Source organism: Heptranchias perlo, chromosome 20 (assembly GCF_035084215.1).
Source record: "Heptranchias perlo isolate sHepPer1 chromosome 20, sHepPer1.hap1, whole genome shotgun sequence".
NCBI lineage: Eukaryota > Metazoa > Chordata > Chondrichthyes > Hexanchiformes > Hexanchidae > Heptranchias > Heptranchias perlo.
The window spans coordinates 36,857,659-36,882,202 of record NC_090344.1 but is presented as its reverse complement, the minus strand read 5'-3'; the positions used below and the strand labels follow the sequence as shown (position 1 = coordinate 36,882,202).

At 44.3% G+C, this 24,544-nt stretch overlaps 1 protein-coding gene across 1 annotated transcript; it reads right to left on the bottom strand.

The window, feature by feature from the left end:
• Positions 1–24,544, bottom strand: LOC137336027 (prenylcysteine oxidase 1-like). Its single transcript, XM_068001530.1, has 6 exons — positions 24,470–24,544; positions 17,806–18,076; positions 15,616–15,790; positions 12,469–12,680; positions 10,932–11,084; positions 1–3,638 (listed from the first exon to the last, which is right to left on the bottom strand). Exons 1-6 carry the CDS (start codon positions 24,542–24,544, stop codon positions 2,977–2,979), a joined length of 1,548 nt encoding a protein of 515 aa, XP_067857631.1. The 3' UTR covers positions 1–2,976.

Below are 24,544 nucleotides of genomic sequence, written 5' to 3'. Positions count from 1 at the left end.
CGTTCAGTCCATGTATTTTAGGGAACAAGAGATGGTAAATAGCTAATATTCGTCCACAAAATACCACTGACCGATGGTGAAATGGAAGAGGCCATCACTGACTATTACATATGTATTAACCGATGGTGAGATGGAAGAGGCCATCACTGACCATAACATATATATTGACCGATGGTGGGATGGAAGAGGACAGCACTGACCATTCCATATATGACTGATGGTGAGACGGAAGAGGCCATCATTGACCATTACATGTATGACCGATGGTGAGACGGAGGAGGCCATCACTGACCTTTCCATATATATTGATCGATGGTGGGATGGAACAGGGCATTACTGACCATTACATACATACTGACTGTCATGTTGTGGGATTTGTTTGATCATTTGTTCACAGAAATAATTTGAAAAAGGACTTACATGTAAATGTTGGGTGTCGAAAGCAAAGTGTATTCACACAAGTTTTTAAAAAAAGCACCAAGACAAAAACAGTCGTTAAAATACCAGCGAGCCAGGCATTGAAGTTATTTCACCAAAGACAATAAACTATTTGTTAGCCTGACTCCGTAATCAATAAACACCTCATACCCATTGTGTTGGGAAGTCTCTGGTCCCAAGTGCTTGGCAGTATTGTCTGGAATAACACCTCCCCTCTCCTTGTAAACAAAAGGTAGGTAAAAATAGGGACAGAATGATGAGAGAAGAGGCCATCGGGGAGCGCTATCACTGATAGAACTCTTATTGCTGATTAATGCCTCACCTTTCTGCAGTCTGTTTGTGAACCAGCTGCATTTCTTTCATCTGAAAAGAAAGCAACTATTAAAACACAAATTAGCACTTGTGTTTTATGTAGAATGTGATAAATATTTCAAAAGAGCTCTCAGTTAATTTTCCAGAGGATGTGCTTGTGTAATCATCAGGTGAGAGCTGGATTGGACCTAGCTGTGATGCCCCATGGTTGAGACAGCAGAGACATTACCATCCACAGAACTAAATCCCACAATCCTGTCTCCACAAATCAGCTCCTCCGACTTCTCTCTCCGGCTCCTCCTTCATCACCTCCAACTCCAAACGTGAGAAGCCATTGCATTTCTTCATCTCCAAAGCTCAGGCTGTCTACTTGGCCTCTGTGCAATCCCCCCAAAACTACTTTAGCCTCGCCCCACAGCACTCTTCTTCCCGCTCTCACCTATATGAGCTTCTCCCTTGCTCATCTCCTGCACACTCAACTACCGCTGCGTCCCATTTGACCGTGTTTCAATCCCCACACCTGGTCTAGCCCCAAGCCCACATACTTTTACCTCTTATACCACCTGCCTCTGTTCTTACCTCACCTCTCCCTAAAACCTTTATCCATGCTTTCATCATCTCAAGGTTCAGTCTCTCTTCTTGCCAGCCTCCAGAGATCCAGCTTATTCAAAAGCCTGCCATGAGAGCCCTATTTGATATTAGATCCTGCACACCTACGACATCAGTCCTCCATTGGCTCCCCATTACCCCAATGCATTGACTGTAAAAATCCTTGGCAGTGTCGTGGTTACGCTCAATATTAAAATCTCCGATGGTAGTTCAGCAGAGGTTACAGTAGCGTAACACTGGGCTAGTAATCCAGAGGCCCAAACGAATAACCCAGGGAACGGGAGTTCAAATCCCAGCATGGCGGTTTGAGAATTTGAATTCAGTTCAATTTTTAAAGCTGGTATCAGTAAAAAGTGACCATGAAGCAGTCCCAACTGGTTCACTAATGTCCCCTGCCACCCTTACCCGGTCTGGGCCTTTATGTGCCTCGAATCCCAGACCAACGTGGTTGACTCTTTACTGCCCTCCAAGGTGGCTTAGCAAATCACTCAGTTTCTAAGGATGGGCAATAAATGCCGGCCTTGCCAGCGATGCCCACATCCAGAGAAAGAATAAAAAAAACATTTCAGAGCCTTCCGTGGCCTCACACAACCCGATCTCTGCAATTATTTCAGTACTGGCACGAAATATCTGTTCTTATGCCTAACTTACTGTGTTCTCTGCTTGACCGTTGATGCACAGAGCTATCGGCCAACCAGCCCCGCACTCTCTTCCTAAGCCCCTCTTGCTTTGCCATTCGTCTCTTCAAAAGCCTCCTCGGTCACCTCCCAGAACTTCCCTCCCACCCTCAGGAAGCACCTCGGGATGCTTGTTACCTGAAAGGTGCAATGTCTTCGCCAAGTTAGTGATTGAGTTGCCACGGTTAGGAAGTGGAGAAAACAGGAGGAAGGAATTTACTGTCGAATATTGCAAGGTGCATGCGTGCCCACGAGATGGTGTGCCATTATTGCGATTAACCTTTATCTCATCAGTCAGCAAAACTTACATTCCCTGTTCCCAAATTTGGCGGTTGCTTTAAATGATTAAAATGGCACTTTCCTGTGAAAAGGGGGGGGAAAAAAAGACCGGGGTCTGAAAGTCTGAAACTAGCAGCAGAGTCGGTAACCAGAGGACACAGATTTAAGATAACTGGCAAAAGAACCAGAGGGGAGATGTGGAGAATGTTATTTTAGGCAGTGAGTTGTTACGAATCAGGAATGCACTGCCTGAAAGGGTGGTGGGAACAGATTCAAGAGTAACTTTCAAAAGGAAATTGTATAAATACTTAAAAAGGAAAAAATTTGTAAGGCTATGGGGAAAGAGTCAGGGAGTGGGAATAATTGGATAGCTCTTTCAAAGAGCCGGCATCATGCACGATGGGCCGAATGGCCTCCTTCTGTGCTGGGTGATTCTATGATGTTTCTATTAACATTCACAAACAAACAACTACTTTGAGTTTCGAAGACCATTTCAAAATGGCATGGAAAGGGAACAGTGCAAAGTTCGAAGAAATGAACTGGACTGGCCCAGACTTGATCAGTTGAAACACAATTAAACATGCTGAACGCAGCACTTAAGGTCATCAGTCAAAACGAGCTGCAAGTGTCAAAAGCGCAGTATCTTTCTTGCAGATCCAGGTCAAAGCTCCACCTTAAGTCTCTGCTGCAGGTAGTCCTGGTCGATCCTGTCGAGCTGCTGGAACCAGCGATGGTAGGACAGGAGCGCGGCATTTTTGGCGGCGACGGCAATCATCTCCACCGTGCTGGCTGCCCACTCGATGGCGTTGAGGTAGTAAATCCGGTCGTGGAGCAGGAAGGGCGGCACCTTCTCCGGCGGGCTGTAGCGCGGGTAGGCCATCCACCTCGTCTCGCGCATGGCCGAGCGGGAAACAAAGAGCCGGCTCAGCTGCTGCTCGGCGAGGGGCTCGCGGGACAGCACCTTCCAGACGCAGGTCGCGGTCGGAGGAGGGATCTGGTAGTCGGCGGCCATCGTAACCGGGCCCAAGACGTTGGCGGCCAAGATGGAGGTGCTGGAGTGCTCCATGGTGACGATGGCAGTGGTGCGGAAACGGCCGGGCCCCCGGTGGCCAAAGTAGGAAGCGTTCAAACGGCCCTCCACCAACGTGACCACCTTCTGCTGGTACTGGCCGCAGTCTGTCCTGATCGGCTGGGAGAGATCTTGGAAAGTGATTTTCGACACGCCTTGGTGCAACGGTGTGGCGACAATGACAATGTCGTACATGTTGTAGCCAGTGTCTGGGCCGGCTGTGTAATTCACTTCATAGGCCGTAATGACCTCACCTGAAATTAAAGGGCAGGATTTCATCACTTAAAAAGGACAGAACACAAACATTTGATATTCCTTCTCGTCGCTACAACAACAACTTGCATTTATATAGCGCCTTCAACATAGTAAAACGCCCCAAGGTGCTTCACACGAGCGTTACCAGACAAAACCTGACACCACGCCACATAAGGAGGTATTAGGACAGGCGACCAAATGCTTGCTCAAAGAGGCTGGTTTTGAGAAGCGCCTTAAAAGGAGAGAGAGGTCGATGTTAATTGTGTCCGTATGATTTAGATCAATTGTGTCCATATGATTTATATCAATTAATTGTATTCAGGTGATGCGTATCAACTGGGAACTCTCTTGTACCTGTTTATATGAGAGCTAATCTAGGGTGTGGTGTGGGTCTTATTGATCTCTGTGAATAAAGGCTTGGAAGCAACTGAAGACCAGGCTCTAGTATCCTATCCTTCACCACCAGGCTATCCAGTTTATAACAGTGGAGAGGTGGAGAAGTTTAGGGAGGGAGTTCAGAGCTTATGGTCTAGGCATAAGAACATAAGAAACAGGAGCAGGAGCAGCCACACAGCCCCTTGAGCCTGTTCCGCCATTCATTAAGATCATGGCTGATCTTCGACCTCAACTCCACTTTCCCGCTCAATCCCTTGATTCCCCTAGAGTCCAAAAATCTATATATTTCAGCCTTGAATATACACAATGACTGAGCATCCACAGCCCTCTGGGGTAGAGAATTCCAAATATTCACAACCCTGAGTGAAAAAATTCCTCCTCATCCCAGTCTTAAATGGCCGACCCCTTATCCTAAGACTATGCCCCCTAAGTTCTAGACTCTCCAGCCATGGGAAACATCCCCTCAGCATCTATCCTGTCAAGCCTTCTTAGAATCTTATATGTTTCAATGAGATCACCTCTCATTCTTCTAAACTCCAGAGAGCATAGGCCCATTCTACTCAATCTCTCCTCATAGGTCAACCCTCTCATCCCAGGAATCAATCTATTGAACCTCCTAGGCAGCTGAAGGCATGGCCACGACAGGGTTGATTCCAGGATTCGGTGCTTCCAGCAGGGACCAGATTTGGTGGGAACGCATCTCGGGTCTCGAGGGCGCCAACGAACCTGGAATTTCCTGCGTGGGCGCAGCCCGGAAGTTAATCCCGAAAGTTAGACCCCAGAATGCGCCCATTCCACCAATGCCAAGTTACGCTCAAATTTCCTGGGAATCTCATTAGAATACGCCTTAACGTAAAACTGGTGTAAATCAGCATAAACAATCGGGGCCCAAGAAAAGTGCCGGATTCACACCAGTATATTTTGTCTATTAAGTATGAAAATTAAAGTTTTAACTCATTTAACCATCATTCATGCACAGCGGGCTCAACATGTTTGGAAACCTGCAATCTATTCAATTTTTAACACGCTTTATAAAAACTGCGTTCAAAGAAACAGAAAATACCAAGCAAATCTCAGTGAAGAGAAACTTTTTTTTACAAACGGTTAAAAAAATTCCAGTCAAAACACCTGATCAACATATGACTTTGTTTCCTGCTGTGCCAGAAAATCTGGTTGCATTTTGAGATGGCCCCCCCCCTGCTCCGAGCCCCTTGCGGAAGGAGAGACTCCCTGCTGCGATCGTTGGTTCAACACTTTACATTACATCTTAGTTTCATTCCACCTCTGAGGCCTGGGATTCAATGGAGCCCAGGTTGACTGGTGCGATAGGGCTCATGCTACTGAGGCTGGGGTAAACACAAAGAGAACGTTTTACCCTGCGCTGGGTGCTGAAGGAAGTGGAAACGTTCCATTGCACAGAAATTATATCCCTAACCTCGTTGAGCCCCCAAAATGGAAGGTTTAAAGAAACCCGACTTCTTTTAAGACGATCAACAGCTCAGTATTACAACAAAAAAAATGCATTTATAAAGGCAAAAATTAAGGAACATTAAGTCAAACTAAGAGAAAATATTAAGTCAAATTTAAAGAAAGAGAAAGAGTTTCATTTATGTAATGCCTTTTACGTTCACTGGACATTATCAATTTGCACACAGCAAGGTCCCACAAACAGCAATGACATGAATGATCAGTTAAACTGTTTCAGTGATGTAATGAGATAAATGATCGGTTAATCTGTTTCAGTGATGTAATGTGAGAAATGATCAGTGAATCTGTTTCAGTGATTTAATGTGATAAATGATCAGTGAATCTGTTTCCGTGATGTAATGTGAGAAATGATCAGTGAATCTGTTTCAGTGATGTAATGTGAGAAATGATCAGTGAATCTGTTTCAGTGATGTAATGAGATAAATGATCAGTGAATCTGTTTCTGTGATGTAATGTGAGAAATGATCAGTGAATCTGTTTCAGTGATGTAATGGGAGAAATGATCAGTGAATCTGTTTGTGATGTAATGTGAGAAATGATCAGTGAATCTGTTTCAGTGATGTAATGAGAGAAATGATCAGTGAATCTGTTTGTGATGTAATGTGAGAAATGATCAGTGAATCTGTTTCCGTGATGTAATGTGAGAAATGATCAGTGAATCTGTTTCAGTGATGTAATGAGATAAATGATCAGTGAATCTGTTTCAGTGATGTAATGTGAGAAATGATCAGTGAATCTGTTTCCGTGATGTAATGAGATAAATGATCAGTGAATCTGTTTCTGTGATGTAATGTGAGAAATGATCAGTGAATCTGTTTCCGTGATGTAATGTGAGAAATGATCAGTGAATCTGTTTCAGTGATGTAATGTGAGAAATGATCAGTGAATCTGTTTCAGTGATGTAATGTGGGAAATGATCAGTGAATCTGTTTCAGTGATGTAATGTGAGAAATGATCAATTAATCTGTTTCAGTGATGTAATGAGATAAATGATCAGTGAATCTGTTTCAGTGATGTAATGAGAGAAATGATCAGTGAATCTGTTTCAGTGATGTAATGAGATAAATGATCAGTGAATCTGTTTCGGTGATGTAATGTGAGAAATGATCAGTGAATCTGTTTCAGTGATGTCATGAGATAAATGATCAGTGAATCTGTTTCAGTGATGTAATGAGATAAATGATCAGTGAATCTGTTTCAGTGATGTAATGGGAGAAATGATCAGTGAATCTGTTTGTGATGTAATGTGAGAAATGATCAGTGAATCTGTTTCAGTGATGTAATGAGAGAAATGATCAGTGAATCTGTTTCAGTGATGTAATGAGATAAATGATCAGTGAATCTGTTTCGGTGATGTAATGTGAGAAATGATCAGTGAATCTGTTTCAGTGATGTCATGAGATAAATGATCAGTGAATCTGTTTCAGTGATGTAATGTGAGAAATGATCAGTGAATCTGTTTCAGTGATGTAATGGGAGAAATGATCAGTGAATCTGTTTGTGATGTAATGTGAGAAATGATCAGTGAATCTGTTTCAGTGATGTAATGAGAGAAATGATCAGTGAATCTGTTTGTGATGTAATGTGAGAAATGATCAGTGAATCTGTTTCCGTGATGTAATGTGAGAAATGATCAGTGAATCTGTTTCAGTGATGTAATGAGATAAATGATCAGTGAATCTGTTTCAGTGATGTAATGTGAGAAATGATCAGTGAATCTGTTTCCGTGATGTAATGAGATAAATGATCAGTGAATCTGTTTCTGTGATGTAATGTGAGAAATGATCAGTGAATCTGTTTCCGTGATGTAATGTGAGAAATGATCAGTGAATCTGTTTCAGTGATGTAATGTGAGAAATGATCAGTGAATCTGTTTCAGTGATGTAATGTGGGAAATGATCAGTGAATCTGTTTCAGTGATGTAATGTGAGAAATGATCAATTAATCTGTTTCAGTGATGTAATGAGATAAATGATCAGTGAATCTGTTTCAGTGATGTAATGAGAGAAATGATCAGTGAATCTGTTTCAGTGATGTAATGAGATAAATGATCAGTGAATCTGTTTCGGTGATGTAATGTGAGAAATGATCAGTGAATCTGTTTCAGTGATGTCATGAGATAAATGATCAGTGAATCTGTTTCAGTGATGTAATGAGATAAATGATCAATTAATCTGTTTCAGTGATGTAATGAGATAAATGATCAGTGAATCTGTTTCAGTGATGTAATGTGAGAAATGATCAGTGAATCTGTTTCAGTGATGTAATGAGATAAATGATCAATTAATCTGTTTCAGTGATGTAATGAGATAAATGATCGGTGAATCTGTTTCAGTGATGTAATGTGAGAAATGATCAGTGAATCTGTTTCCGTGATGTAATGTGAGAAATGATCAGTGAATCTGTTTCCGTGATGTAATGTGAGAAATGATCGGTTAATCTGTTTCAGTGATGTAATGTGAGAAATGATCAGTGAATCTGTTTCAGTGATGTCATGAGAGAAATGATCAGTGAATCTGTTTCCGTGATGTAATGTGAGAAATGATCAGTGAATCTGTTTCAGTGATGTAATGTGATAAATTATCAGTGAATCTGTTTCAGTGATGTAATGAGATAAATGATCAATTAATCTGTTTCCGTGATGTAATGAGATAAATGATCAGTGAATCTGTTTCCGTGATGTAATGTGAGAAATGATCGGTGAATCTGTGTCAGTGATGTAATGTGAGAAATGATCAGTGAATCTGTTTCAGTGATGTAATGTGAGAAATGATCAGTGAATCTGTTTCCGTGATGTAATGTGAGAAATGATCAGTGAATCTGTTTCAGTGATGTAATGTGAGAAATGATCAGTGAATCTGTTTCAGTGATGTAATGTGAGAAATGATCAGTGAATCTGTTTCAGTGATGTAATGAGATAAATGATCAGTGAATCTGTTTCAGTGATGTAATGAGATAAATGATCAGTGAATCTGTTTCCGTGATGTAATGTGAGAAATGATCAGTGAATCTGTTTCAGTGATGTAATGAGATAAATGATCAATTAATCTGTTTCAGTGATGTAATGAGATAAATGATCAGTGAATCTGTTTCCGTGATGTAATGTGAGAAATGATCAGTGAATCTGTTTCAGTGATGTAATGAGATAAATGATCAATTAATCTGTTTCAGTGATGTAATGAGATAAATGATCAGTGAATCTGTTTCAGTGATGTAATGTGAGAAATGATCAGTGAATCTGTTTCAGTGATGTAATGAGATAAATGATCAATTAATCTGTTTCAGTGATGTAATGTGATCAATGATCGGTGAATCTGTTTCAGTGATGTAATGTGAGAAATGATCAGTGAATCTGTTTCAGTGATGTAATGAGATAAATGATCAGTGAATCTGTTTCAGTGATGTAATGAGATAAATGATCAATTAATCTGTTTCAGTGATGTAATGAGATAAACGATCAGTGAATCTGTTTCAGTGATGTAATGTGAGAAATGATCAGTGAATCTGTTTCAGTGATGTAATGAGATAAATGATCAGTGAATCTGTTTCAGTGATGTAATGTGAGAAATGATCAGTGAATCTGTTTCAGTGATGTAATGTGAGAAATGATCAGTGAATCTGTTTCAGTGATGTAATGAGATAAATGATCAGTGAATCTGTTTCAGTGATGTAATGAGAGAAATGATCAGTGAATCTGTTTCCGTGATGTAATGTGAGAAATGATCAGTGAATCTGTTTCAGTGATGTAATGTGAGAAATGATCAGTGAATCTGTTTCAGTGATGTCATGAGATAAATGATCAGTGAATCTGTTTCCGTGATGTAATGTGAGAAATGATCAGTGAATCTGTTTCCGTGATGTAATGAGAGAAATGATCAATTAATCTGTTTCCTTGATGTCATGAGATCAATGATCGGTGAATCTGTTTCCGTGATGTAATGAGATAAATGATCAGTGAATCTGTTTCCGTGATGTAATGTGAGAAATGATCAGTGAATCTGTTTCAGTGATGTAATGTGAGAAATGATCAGTGAATCTGTTTCCGTGATGTCATGAGATAAATGATCGGTGAATCTGTTTCCGTGATGTAATGTGAGAAATGATCAGTGAATCTGTTTCCGTGATGTAATGAGATAAATGATCAGTGAATCTGTTTCCGTGATGTAATGTGAGAAATGATCAGTGAATCTGTTTCAGTGATGTAATGAGATAAATGATCAGTGAATCTGTTTCCGTGATGTAATGTGAGAAATGATCAGTGAATCTGTTTCCGTGATGAAATGTGAGAAATGATCAGTGAATCTGTTTCAGTGATGTAATGTGAGAAATGATCAGTGAATCTGTTTCCGTGATGTAATGTGAGAAATGATCAGTGAATCTGTTTCAGTGATGTAATGAGATAAATGATCAGTGAATCTGTTTCCGTGATGTAATGAGATAAATGATCGGTGAATCTGTTTCAGTGATGTAATGTGAGAAATGATCAGTGAATCTGTTTCAGTGATGTAATGTGAGAAATGATCAGTGAATCTGTTTCAGTGATGTAATGAGATAAATGATCAGTGAATCTGTTTCAGTGATGTAATGAGATAAATGATCAGTGAATCTGTTTCAGTGATGTAATGAGATAAACGATCAGTGAATCTGTTTCTGTGATGTAATGAGAGAAATGATCAGTGAATCTGTTTCAGTGATGTAATGAGATAAATGATCAGTGAATCTGTTTCAGTGATGTAATGAGATAAACGATCAGTGAATCTGTTTCAATGATGTAATGAGATAAATGATCAGTGAATCTGTTTCAGTGATGTAATGAGATAAATGATCAGTGAATCTGTTTCCGTGATGTAATGAGATAAATGATCGGTGAATCTGTTTCAGTGATGTAATGAGATAAATGATCAGTGAATCTGTTTCAGTGATGTAATGTGAGAAATGATCAGTGAATCTGTTTCCGTGATGTAATGAGATAAATGACCAGTTGATTTGTTTCAGTGATGTCATGAGATAATTGACCAGTAAATCTCAGTGATATTGGTTGGGAGTAAATATTGGCCAGGGTACGGGGGAGAACTCCCCTGCTCTTCTTCGTAAAAGATTCCATGGCACTATTCTGTCCACATGAGAGGGCAGTCGGGGCTTCGGTTTGACGTCTCACGTGAAAGATGGCACCTCCAACAGTGCAGCACTCCCTCAGTACTGCACTGGGGTGGATTACCTTCATAATTCTACAATGCTCACAACTATAAATCGGGATATAGATCTCCAAGAGTATTTTGAAATCAGGATAGCAAGCCAATCAGTCCTTTAAAGACCAGACATTCTTTAACAAAGACCTGTTTGGATCTTATCAGCTCTGTTCCCGGCCGAGTGGACAACTAACTGACCCTCGGCATTTGTTGACTCACCATTTCGCAGAGGCCTCTTTTTGGTGTTCACTGACGTGACCTTGCCTTTGATGAGGTTAACTTTGGCAGAGTAGAGCAGGCCCGCACAAATGAGTTTGTTGCCCCCATCCACTGTCCACAGATCGGACTCAGCAGCTAGCAGCGATGTCATGCCTATAGGGGAGAAAAAGACTAATACAAACTCGTGGTTTTTTTTTTGATGTCCCTTTCTCATCTCTCATCGCCCATGCTGTTTGAAAGGGAGAAGGAGATTCTGCAGTGTTTGGTCGCCATGACTCGTTCAATTCGATCTCTCGTTCAGTCTCATTCCGTTGCACGTGTTATTTCGTACGTGGTAGCAGAAAAAAAGGTTTGCATTTATATCGCGCCTTTCATGACCTCAGAACATCGCTCAGCACTTTACAACCAATGAAGTACATTTGAAGTGTTGTAATGTAGGAAATGCAGCCGCCAATTTGGGCACAGCAAGCTCCCACAAACAGCAATGTGATCGTGACCAGATAATTTGTTTTTAATGATCGTGGTTGAGGGATAAATATTCGCCAGAACACCAGGGAGAACTCTCCTGCTCTTCAAAATAGTGCTGTGGGATCTTTTACGTCCACCTGAGAGGGCAGCACAGCACTCCCTCAGTAACACTGGGAGTTATCAGCTTAGAACTTGTGCTCAAATCCCTGGAGTGGGGCTTGAACTCACAACCTTCTGACTCAGAAGCAAGTGTGCTACCCACTGAGCCATGGCTGAAACACCTCAGTTGTGTCAGAAAGTGCGAGGGTGGGGAGGAGGCACAGGTCTTGCAGCTGGAGCTAATGAGGTGGGAAGGCCCTACCAAAGCCTTGACCTCATTTTCCTGCAGATACGCCAGGACGACACGCATTAGGATGGGCATCCAGGAGAAACAGGCTTCGGCCTTGCACCCAGCACCACTTGGATCGGAACAAAGGGTCCTGGGCGTCACTCAGGAGGAAAGTAAGAGGCTTCCTTCTACGGGGCAGCAGCTTGCGGCTTGCGGCTGGAGGCCTCCTATCAGCCAGAAGGCGATGGCTACTGCTGCTAATACAGGCCTCTCAGGCCTACGATACAGCTGGATTTCCATCCCCAATCTGGGCGTAGGCCCTTGCCTCTGACTGGGAAACATTGGGCCAATGCTAATGAGGTGAACCTGAAATCCAGGCGGGTTCAGGTCTCGTCAGGCAGGGCGCACTTCACCTCTTCTCTTCATGGAAATGTCTCAATGGTTGCTTTGACACTCAGCGAAGTATGAAGAGCCAAGGGGTGACTGTACCGGATTAGCAACCGAGAGGTCACAAGTTCAAATCCCACCGTGGCCTTGTGCAAAGTTGAACTCGACAAATCTGGTCATTTGCGGGCTGGCACGGAAAAATGACCATGATAAGCTGTCAAACCCAACTGGTTCACTGATGTCCTCTGAAGTAGCCCTTCGCAGGGTAACTCGGGATGGACAATAAGCGTGGCCTTGCCAGCGACACCCACTATCCCAAGAGCAATTTGTAAACAGAAAGTGAAGTGTGCATACCTACAAACGCATTGATATTCACACTTTGTCCGTAATTGAGTCTCATGATGGGTGTGACCATCTCATTCATGAATCTTTGGCTGATGCCAATTTGCTGCAAGGCCTCATCGATGGAATGCTTGGTCATCTGTACGAACTCGTCCCCTCCAACCTCATGCAAAAGTTTCTCCAGGGATGTGAAGGAGTATCCATGAGTCTGGTACTGATAAACTCTGCAGGGAAGAAGCACAGGTGTTTCATCCTCCTCCAAATTTTAAGGAAAACAAAGGCATTCAAAAAAATAATCAACCACCCCAGCTGCTGGATTTACTTGGGTGTCTAAAGTCTGTTTTATCTCCAGCTCTCCTGCGCCATGAGTTATCTGCAGCCAAGCCAATGGGCACGCTGCCAATGTTCTTCAGAGCAGCAGTTTAAGAAAAACATTCCTCCCAAAACCAACCAAGCAAGGAATCTCTGGTTGTTCATTTTTTTTTTGTGGTTTATGGGATCTTGCTGTGTGTGAACTGGCTCCCTTACCAAACAGCATTGTGGGAGAATCTTCACCACACGGACTGCAGCGGTTCAAGAAGGCGGCTCACCACCACCTTCTCAAGGGGCAACTAGGGACAGGCAGTAAATGCCGGCCTTGCCAGTAAAGCCCAATGAACAGAAAGCCAATGGCCCAGGGACTCTCCAATTTAGACTTCCTTGTAGGAAAGTTCCAGATCTCTGCTTAACGTCTACTCTCGGAAGTATGGTTAAGATTGGAAAGTCTTGAGTGAGGGGAGCAATCTCTGTTGCATCACTGCTGTGCAACAGAGTGTCGCACACGAAACTACGATATCTACTTTATGTCAAACTTGGAAGATAAGGAAGGTTCCCGCTTTCCAAAAGCGATTCGAGACACAACGTGGAAAATGTAGCCAGTGTAATAAACACAGTATGAAACTATTGGGAGCAGAAGATGAAAGGTGGAGTAAAGGGTAATCACCAGAGATTGAGGCTAATGTACTTAGTCGGGGTATTGCCGGTGAAGATCTGCAATGCATCTGATGCAAACTAAGCCTGATTAAGGAACAGTTGAAATTTCACAGGGACACTATGGTGGTTCGAGATTTTTGCCCATTTGGCCTAAGAGGGATTTCGGGTCGATTTAGATATTATAATTTAATTAAATTTGGCACACAAAGGGTTACCTTTCCGCAACACACATGCTATCTGGTAGTGTGGATTTGATCTACCAGCTGGGGCCACATGAAGTATCCAACAGCATTGTATTTCTCGCGTAACATATCAGTTTGAGACAATGGATTTAATGAGCACATTTTGGAGACTTCTGTACCCACAATGTTAGAATGGCCTCCCTTCATTAAGCACAGCAGAGGGTCTTAGCTGAAGAGGCCGTGAATGTTGAGGGGGGGGGGGGCTCTGATTCAAGACAGTAGTTTTGATTGGCAGCTCAATGAGCCAATCCCTGATGGAGAGTGTGAGGGGACGGCACAAAGGTCAAGCTTTTGACTTCCTCGCTACTTGGAAAGAAAGTTAGTCGGAAGAAAGTTTAAGTGAGAAACGGTCACAGAAGGAGAGATCTGTATCCTAGCGTTCGTGCCAGGTAATTTCGGGGATTGCTGGTCTGTAATATTAATTTAGCCCGTCAACAAGGGCAGAATGGTGTACTTGTTATTTTCCATGTTAGCGACATGAAACAAACTGAATTTCGCTGAAAACTGTATTATCTTCAGTCTTCTATTTTGTGGAAAATGAAGCAGTTTCTTGGATTGTAATTGGCCTTGTGTCATTAGCGTGTTTATCAGTCCATCTTCTGGAAGAAAGGAGAAATTCACATGTGGGTTCTGATGAGATTGCAGTATACAGCACACACAAGGGGTCTCAGTGTTACAAATTCTTGGTCATGCTATCATACAACTGGATATTGGGCATTAAAGGTGTACTCCTCATCATAAAGGATGCAGGGTCCACTTATGGGAGATGTGGGCAATGCTGAATCATAGAATCATGGAATCATTCGCGAGTAGAATGGGCCTATACTCTCTGGAGTTTATAAGAATGAGAGGTGATCTAATTGAAACACATAAGATTCTAAGAGGGCTGGACAGGGTCGATGCTGTTTCCCCTGGCTGGAGAGTCTAGAACTCGGGGACAGACATTTAGGACTGCAATCAGGAGGAATTTCTTAACTCAGAGGGTTGTGAATATTTGGAATTCTCTACCCCAGAGGGCTGTGGATGCTCAGTCGTTGAGTATATTCAAGACTGAGATCGATAGATTTTTGGACTCGAGGGATGTGGGGAACGGGCAGGAAAGTGGAGTTGAGGTCGAAGATCAGCCATGAATGGCCTACTCCTGCTCCTATTCCTTATGTTCTTATACAGGAGTGAAGGAAGCCATTCGGTCCATTGTGCCTGTGTCCACAGCCCTGCAAACTTTTTCCTTTTCAAGTATATATCCAAATCCCTTTCGAAAGTAACTAATGAATCTGCTTCCACCACCCTTTCAGGCAGTGCATTCCAGATCATGGGAGCATAGGAACAGGAGCAGGCCATTCAGCCCCTCGAGCCTGTTCTGCCATTCAATTAGATCACGGCTGATCTGTATCTTAACGCTATCGACCCGTCTTGGTTCCGTAACACTTAATACCCTTGCCTCACAAAAATCTATCAATCTCAGTTTTGAAATTTTCAATTGACCCCCAGCCTCAACAGCTTTTTGGGGGAAAGAGAGTTCCAGATTTCCACTCCCCTTTGTGTGAAGAAGTGTTTCACCCCTGAACGGCCTAGCTCTAATTTTAAGGTTATGCCCCCTTGTTCAGGACTCTTCCACCAGAGGAGTTTCTCTCTATCCACCCTATCAAATCCTTCAATCCTCTTAAACACCTCAATTAGATCACCCCTTAATCTTCTATACCCAAGGGAACACAAGACTGGACTTTGCAACCTGTCGTCACAATTTAACCCTTTTAGCCCTGGTACGATGCTGGTGAATCGGTGCTGCATCCTTTCCAAGGCCAAGAGATCAGAACAACTACAATCATGAAGAGAGAGGAGATGGAGCACAGAGCTGCAATTTGTAACAGAGGTAAAAGAGGGAGAGAAAAATGTGGCATTTGCCAAAAAGGAGGTCCCTTCTCTCACTGGAGATGCTACTTACTTCATGAACCTGTGCAGGTAACTTTCCACCCACATCTTCATGCGCAGAATGTCAAAGCCATATCGCCAGATCAATTTGATGATGTTAACAATAAACCAGTCGCTCTCTTCAAATACAAATTCCTCCCCATCATACACTGCCAACAGGTTATCTGGGTGCTTGCGTTCCTTTAGGCCTTCGGCGTCAACAAACATTGGGAAAAGAGAGGGAACTTAATCATAGAATTACACGGCATTGCATAGAATTGAAAGCACAGAAACAGGCCATTCGGCCCAGCTGGTCCATGCTGGTGCTTATGTTCCACACCAACCTCCTCCCCCCTCCTTCATCTAACCCTATCAGCAAATCCTTCCAATCCTTTCTCCCTCAAGTACTTATTGAGCTTCCCCTTAAACGTATCCATGCTATTTGCCTCAACTACTCCTTGTGGCAGCAAGTTCCACATTCTCACCACTCTCTGAATTCCCGATTGGATTTATCGGTGACTATCTTATATTTATGGCGCCTAGTTTTGGACTCCCCCCACAAGTGGAAACATCTTCTCGACATCTACCCTATTAAACCCATTCATAATTTTAAAGACCTCAATCAGGTCACCCCTCAGTCTTTTCTTTTGCAAAGAAAAGAGCCCCGGCCTGAGTGTGATCCGAGCATTTTGGTGAGATCAGAAACCACCTTTTTTCCTTCGTTATTCGCTCCATTCGAGACATTTTTAACAGGCGGCTGGAACGGGAGCTTGGGGGGGACTGACACTCATACCCCCGTGGCAGGACTAAACACCACGTGGAAGAATGGTCAGCTGAGTGAGGTACCAGAGGTGGCCTGGCACCAGCGAAACAGTGACCCAGCAAGGGATCAGTGCATTCAGGAGGGGGCAGGGGAAGGGAGAAATTTGACATATAGAAAGGGGCAGGAGAAAAAAAAGCCTTGGGAGCAAACAATACTATAGTTGGAACAACAACTGGCATTTATATAGCGCCTTTAACGTAGTAAAACGTCCCAAGGTACTTCATAGACGTGTTATCAGACACAAATTGACACCGATCCTCATAAGGAGATATTACAACAGGAGACCAAAAGCTTGATCAAACAGGTAGGTTTTAAGGAGCGTCTTAAAGGAGGTGGAAAGCAGAGAGATTTAGGGAGAGAATTCCAGAGCTTCAGGCCAAGATGGCTGAAGGCACGGCCGCCAATGATGGGGTGGAGGGAATCAGGGGTGCAAAAAAGGCCAGAATTGGAGGAACGCAGAGTTCTTGGAGGATTGTAGGGCTGGAGGAAGTTACGGAGGTGTGAAGCCATGCAGGGATGAGAATTTTAAATTTGGGACATTGCCGGACCGGGAGCCAATGTAGGTCAGCGAGCACAGTGGGTGATGGGTGAACGGGACTTGGTGCGAGTTAGGATACGGGCAGCAGAGTTTTGGATGAGCTCAAGTTTATGGAGGGTGGAGGCTGGCCAGGAGAGCGTTGGAACAGTCGAGTCTGGAGATCAAAAAAGCACGGATGAGGGTTTCAGCTGCAAATGGGCTGAGGCAAGGGCGGGGACGGGCGATATCACTGAGGTGGAAGTTGGCAGTCTTAGTGATGGCGAGGATGTGGGGTCAGAAGCTCAGCTCAAGGTCAAATGGGACGCCAAGCGAGAACGTGCTTTTAACCCCTTCAGTGAAGCTTCCTTCGAGCACAGAAGGTTAAGGGGAGATTTAATGGAGGTGTTCCAAATTCTGAAGAGTTTTGAGAGAGTAAATAGGGAGAAACTGTTTCCACTGGCAGGAGGGTCAGTAACCAGAGGACACAGATTTAAGGTAATTGGCAAAAGAACCAGAGGAGAGATGAGAAGAATTTTTTTTAATGCAGCAAGTTGTTATGATCTGGAACGCACTGCGTGAAAGGATGGTGGAAGCAGATTCAATAATAACTTTCAAAAGGAAATTGGGTAGTACCTGAAGGGGAAAAATTTGCATGGCTGTGGGGAAAGAACGGGGGTGTGGGACTAATTGGATAGCTCATTCAGAGAGCCAGCACAGGCACGATGGGCCGAATGGCCTCCTTCTGTGCTGTATGATCCTATGATTGAACAGCTGCAACATGGCAGAACTGGTAAAAATGCGGGATTTAAAAAAAAAAGACAACCCTGAAAAAGGTGAAGAAGTTTTTATGGACACAATCACAGCGGAAATCAATGCAAACTCACCCAGCATCCGGACAAATTCTTTCGTGTGCAGATTAAGAGGGTGAATAGTAGTCGCTCCTATCTCATATTCTTGGCCGCTGATATTGGCTGTGGCGAAATGGCCTCCGACTGCTTTGCTCTCGTAGACGTCGATTTTGACGCCTTCTCCGAATTGCTGCCTCAGGAAATGGGCGGCTGATGATCCGCCAATCCCAGCCCCAATGACAGCTGAAGGGGGGCGGGGGGTGGGGGGGAAGCACAAATATCGATATTTAGAGAAAAATACAAGAGGCTAGAGGCACCGCAGACGAAAGTCACCAAAGTCAGCACGGCTGGCAAGCCGCAAAACAGACATCGCAGAACCGCACAGCACAAAAGGAGGCCCTTCAGCCCATCCTGCCTGTGCCGGCTCTTTCAAAGAGCAATCCAATTAGTCTCACAACCCTGCTCTTTCCCTATAGGCCTGCAATTTTTTTCCTTTTCAAGCATTTAACCAATTCTTTTTTGAAAGCCACTGTTGAATCTGCTTCCACCACCCTTTCAGGCAGTGCGTTCCAGATCATCATAACTCGCTGTGAGAAGAAAATTCTCCTCATCTCCCCTCTGGTTCTTTTGCCAATTATCTCAAATCTGTGTCATAGAATCATAGAAAACAGGAGCAAGAGTAGGCCATTCGGCCCTTCGGGCCTGCTCCGCCATTTAAAATGATCATGGCTGATCGTCTAACTCAGTACCCTGTTCCTGCTTTTTCCCCATATCCCTTGATCCCTTTAGCATTAAGAAATATATCTATCTCCTTCTTGAATATATTTAATGACTTGGCCTCCACTGCCTTCTGTGGTAGAGAATTCCACAGGTTCACCACCCTCTGAGTGAAGAAATTTCTCCTCATCTCGGTTCTGAATGGCATACCCTGTATCCTGAGACTGTGACCCCTGGTTCTGGACTCCCCAGCCATCGGGAACATCCTCCCTGCATCTACCCTGTCTAGTCCTGTTAGAATTTTATATGTTTCGATGAGATCACCTCTCATTCTTCTAAACTCTAGTGAATATAGGCCCAGTCGACCCAATCTCTCCTCGTACGTCAGTCCTGCCATCCCAAGAATCAGTCTGGTAAACCTTTGTTGCACTCCCTCCATGGCAAGGACACCCTTCCTCAGATAAGGAGACCAAAACTGCACACAATACTCTAGATGTGGTCTCACCAAGGCCCTGTACAACTGCAATAAGACATCCCTGCTCCTGTACTCAAATCCTCTTGCAATGAAGGCCAACATACCATTCGTCTTCCTAACTGCTTGCTGCACCTGAATGCTCGCTTTCAGCGACTGGTGTACAAGGACACCCAGGTCTCGTTGCACCTCCCCTTTTCCCAATCTATCACCATTCAGATAATAATCCGTCTTTCTGTTTTTACAACCAAAGTGGATAACCTCACATTTATCCACGTTATACTGCATCTGCCATGTTCTTGCCCACTTGTCTAAATCACATTGGAGCCTCTTTGCGTCCTCCTCACAGCTCACATTCCACCCAGCTTTGTGTCGTCTGCAAACTTGGAAATGTTACATTCCGTTCCCTCATCTAAATCATTGATATATATTGTAAATAGCTGGGGCCCAAGCACTGATCCCTGCGGTACCCCACCAGTCACTGCCTGCCATCTGGAAAAAGACCTGTTTATTCCTACTCTCTGTTTCTTGTCTGTCAACCAATTCTCAATCCATGCCAGTATATTCCCCCCAATCCCATGTGCTTTAATTTTGCACACTAACCTCTTGTGTGGGACCTTATCAAAAGCCTTCTGAAAATCTAAATACACCACATCCACTGGTTCTCCTCTATCTATTCTACTAGTTACCTCCTCAAAAAACTCCAATGGATTTGTTAAGCATAATTTCCCTTTCATAAACCCATGCTGACTTTGTCCAATCCCATTAATGCCTTCCAAGTGTTCTGTTATCACATCCTTTATAATAGACTCTAGCATTTTTCCCACTCCTGATGTTAGGCTAACTGGTTTGTAATTCCCTGTTTTTTCTCTCCTTCCTTTTTTAAATAGTGGGGTTACATTTGCCACCCTCCAATCTGAAGGAACTGTTCGTGTCTATAGAATTTTGGAAGATCATCACCAATGTATCCACTATTTCCAGGGCCACTTCCTTTAGTACTCTGGGATGTAGATTATCAGGCCCTGGGAATTTGTCAGCCTTAAGCCCCATTAATTTCCCTCGCACTTTTTTTTTTAACTAATACTGGTTTCCTTCAGTTCCTCCCTTTCACTAGACCCTTGGTTCCCAAACATTTCTGGCAGGTTATTTGTATCCTCCTTTGTGAAGACAGAACCAAAGTATGTGTTTAATTGTTCTGCCATTTCTTTGTTCCCCATTATAATTTCCCCCATTTCTGACTGTAAGAAACCTACATTTGTCTTCATTAATCTTTTTCTCTTGACATATTAATAGAAGCATTTACAGTCAGTTTTTATGTTCCCTGCTAGTTTACTCTCATACTCTATTTTTCCCCTCTTAATCAATCTCTTTGTCCTCCTTTGCTGAATTCTAAACTGTTGCCAATCCTCAGGCTTGCTGCTTTTTCTGGCAATTTTATATGTCTCCTCTTTGGATCTAATACTATCCCTAATTTCTTTTGTAAGCCACCTTTCCTGTTTTATTTTTGCGCCAGACAGGAATCAATAATTGTTGTAATTCCTGCACACGTTTTTTAAATATTAGCCATTGCCTATCCACCGTCATCCCTTTTAGTAAACTTCCCCAATCTATCATAGACAACTCGCACCTCATACTTTCGTAATTTCCTTTATTTAGATTCAGGACCCTAGTTTCAGATTCAACCAGTTCACTCTCCATCTTAATGAGGAATTCTATCATGTTATGGTCGCTCTTCCCTCAGGGACCCCGCACAACAAGATTATCAATTAATCCTTTCTCATTGCACAATACCCAGTCTAGGATCGCCTGTTCTCTAGTTGGTTCCTCAATGCATTGGTCTAGAAATCCATCACGTACACACTCCAGGAATTCCTCCCCCACAGTATTATTACTAATTTTGTGTCCTCTGGTTGCCGACCCTTCTGCCAGTGAAAAGAGTTTTTCCTTATCCACTCAAACAAAACACCACATAACTATTTTTAAAATTCTTTTTTGGTTTTCAAAAAATCCATTCCTGCTGAGGGTATTCTAATATCGAGATACCACCAGGGGAATAAACAAACAGGACCTTGCCTTTTCCCAGACTGACCTCAGTTCTTATAACCAACTCTTTCGCAACAAGTTAGCTCATTTTTATGTCTGATGGGACTGTAGCTTCCAATTTTGGACAGGCTGCCTGTTCTCATGCCCATTTCCAGAGTGTTTTACAATGTACACCATCACCGCTATCACCAAACTGGCATGACTTCACTGAGCCTCACAGACAGCCCCGCGGTCACATTCAAACCAGCAACGCCACAGACAGAGAGGCAACAGTCCAATGCAGCAGTTCCTCAAGGCAGAGTCCGAGGCCCAACCATCTTCAGCTGCTGCTTCATCAATGACCATCCCTCCATCATAAGGTCAGAAATGGGGATGTTCGCTGATGATTGCACAGTGTTCAATTCCATTTGTAACCCCTCAGATAATGAAGCAGTCCGAGCCCGCATGCAGCAAGACCTGGACAACATCCAGGCTTGGGCTGATGTCTGGTGTGAATGTTATTTGCCACTTAAGTACCAGGCAACGACCACCTCCAACAAGAGAGAGTCCAACCACCTCCCCTTGATATTCAACGGCATTACCATCGCCAAATCCCCCACCATCAACATCCTGGGGGTCTCCACTAATCAGAAATTCAACTGGACCAAGCACAAAAATGCCGTGGGAACTCGAGCAGAGGCTGGGTATTCTGCGGCGAGTGACTCACCTCCTAACAACCCAAAGCCTCTTCACCACCTACAAGGCACAAGTCAGGAATGTGAAGGGATAGTCTCCACTTGCCTGGATGAGTGCAGCTACAACAACACTCAAGAAGCTCAACACCATCCAGGACAAAGCAGTCCAAATAATCAGCAGGCCATCCACCACCCTAAACATTCACTCCCTTCACCACCGGCGCACAGTGGCTGCAGTGTGCACCATCCACAGGATGCACTGCAGCAACTTGCCAAGGCTTCTTCGACAGCACCTCCCAAACCCGCGACCTCTACCACCTAGAAGGACAAGGGCAGCAGGTGCATGGGAACAACACCACCTGCACATTCCCCTCCAAGTCACACACCATCCCGACTTGGAAATATATTGGCCATTCCTTCATCGTCGCTGGGTCAAAATCCTGGAACTCCCTCCCTAACAACACAGTGGGAGAACCGTCACCACACAGCGAAGCTCAAGAAGGCGGCTCACCACCACCTTCTCAAGGGCAATTAGGGATGGGCAATAAATGCCGGCCTCACCAGCGATGCCCACATCCTGAGAATGAATGAACAAAAAGATGGAGATTAAACTATTTCGATTTCAGCTACGACAGTTACTCCAGGTCACAGCAGGTCAGCGTGTCGGGAGGCTAGGCCAGCAAGTGGTAGAATTACACTTCCTGCCTGGGTTTCCCCATATTGAGATCCCCGGACAGAGGAAGAAAATGAGGCGTTGATTCACCTGGCTTCATGTTCACTGCCACTGAAGCCAGCCAGGATTCACAGTCTACATTTGCCCCTTGAACCTGCCCCATGTGCCCAGGAAGGCGCATGCAATGTGCACACAGTGACGCACAAACTTATTTCAGTGTCGTCTTGGCCACAGAAGCAAAATCAACCGGTGGGATTTGGCATGTTGCTCCGACTTTTGCTGTGTGGCTTTCAATGCTGATCTGGAGGATGGGAATTGAAGACAAGGTTGGCGCCTGTGTTTGAATTCAAGTGGAGCTCTCCAGGGGCGACAGTCAAACCACAAGCTGCACCCTAACATGCTAGTTATTAGGCACCAACTCAGAAGTCTCCAGCCCTACAACTCTTCCTCCCTCCCCATCCCGTTCCTGACTCCGGCCTTTTGTGCGTCCCTCCCGCTCTACCACGAGATCTGGGTGGCCTTCAGCCTCCGAGATCCGACTCTCAACCTTCCTCTCCCCCTCTAAGACCCTCCCCCCCACTCCGCTTTAAACACCACCTCTTTGACCCAGCTATGAGTCAACCCTTCCTCCTTTGGCTCAGCATCCATTTTCCCCTCACGCCTCTGTGGTGCACTTCGGAGCGTGTTTCTCCGTTAAAGGCGCTATATTAACACAGCGCCCCATGCAATTTGGTGTGATTCGGTTTGACGGATGTCCAGAGATAGTAGGGACCTGGGTGGGGGGGGGGGGTGCGGGGGCAGAGTATTTGGAGAGTTGTACAGGGTACAGTCACTCAACCAGCCTGACTGCACAGTGCAATGAAGCCAAGGCTCGGAAACAAATGCGTTACAATGCCAGGGAAGGCACCGTTAGGAATTAAGAAATATCAAGGACAGAACTTTCGGAGGCCCCGTGCCACCAGCCAGTCTTCACTCAAAGCCAATGATTTTTCCACCCATTAATGTCGATGGACAGAAAACCACAGGCAAACCGGGGGAGGGGGGAAACGAAGAGAATTTTTTTTTTTAAACACAGCGAGTTGTTATGATCTGCAATGCACTGCCTGAAAGGGCGGTGGAAGCAGATTCAACAGAAACTTTCAAAAGGGAACTGGATAAATACTTGAAAAGGAAAAAGTTGCAGGACCATGGGGAAAGAGCAGGGGGAGTGGGACTAATTGGATAGCTCTTTCAAAGAGCCGGCACAGGCACGATGGGCCGATTGGCCTCCTGTGCTGTACGATTCTATAAGTTGCTTTTATAGTTACTCAGCTGGTCACCAGTCAAATTCATTACAACCAAAGGTATTAAGGGATATGGGCCAAAGGCAGGTACGTGGAGCTAGATCACAGATCAGCCATGATCTTATCAAATGGCAGAGCAGGCACGAGGGGCTGAATGGCCTACTCCTGTTCCTATAGGAATGTAAATCAGATCTCCTGCCTTCAAACAAGCCTTACTCTAGGCAGTGCCTGCAAACCATCTCTCACAACACACTCACAAACAGATGCCACCTGTAAATTAAAGGAGGCAAGCGATCATTTTGATAATTCCCACAATGGCCTTCCAGTTTCGGCTGGCTGCAGTACAAATATTAATAACTCCCGAGCTCCACCACCGCTCCCACGGTCTCTCTGACAGCAGGTGCTGGTAACGTAGGACGGGTGTACCCGCACTTCTAGGGGTGGGGGAGCGGGACGGTGAATTCCCCCCCCCTCATCAGTACAGTGTGGGGAGGTGGTCCCCACTCCTGGTGCTGACCTGCCTTGTTCTCCCACCAGACTCATGGACCATTGGGTTCGCCAGGTTTCAATCCTTCCCTCCCCACTTAGCTTTATTCACACGTTCCCTGGCCCTGGTATCTTTCATTAAATATGCCTTGCCTTTGTCTTACTCTATTGCCGCTTCGTTGACTATCTCCTGTTCTTCGCTCAGACCCAAAAGGTTAAGACGTTTCCCTTCTCTCTCTCCACACAGGCTGCCCGACCTGCTAAGTGCTTCCAGCATTGCCCAATGCAAAGAGAGGCTCTATTTAACCAAGGGACGAAACGTTGGCCCTGCTAAACTCTTCTCCCCTTGTACTTTGAGCAGTTGAGGCCGGAGTTTGGTTGCAGGGTGAGGCTGTGGTTTCACTTTCAGCACCAATGATACAACCAT

Bases quoted from the DNA above. Each gene is read 5' to 3' on its own strand.
- LOC137336027 (XM_068001530.1), bottom strand. From the start codon at position 24,544: ATGGTTGTATCATTGGTGCTGAAAGTGAAACCACAGCCTCACCCTGCA. The intron at 11,085-12,468 runs GTATGCACACTT...TCTCCCCTATAG, and splicing joins GAATATCAATGCGTTTGTAG to GCATGACATCGCTGCTAGCT. The intron at 3,639-10,931 runs GTGAGTCAACAA...CTTTAATTTCAG, and splicing joins AAAGAGGCCTCTGCGAAATG to GTGAGGTCATTACGGCCTAT.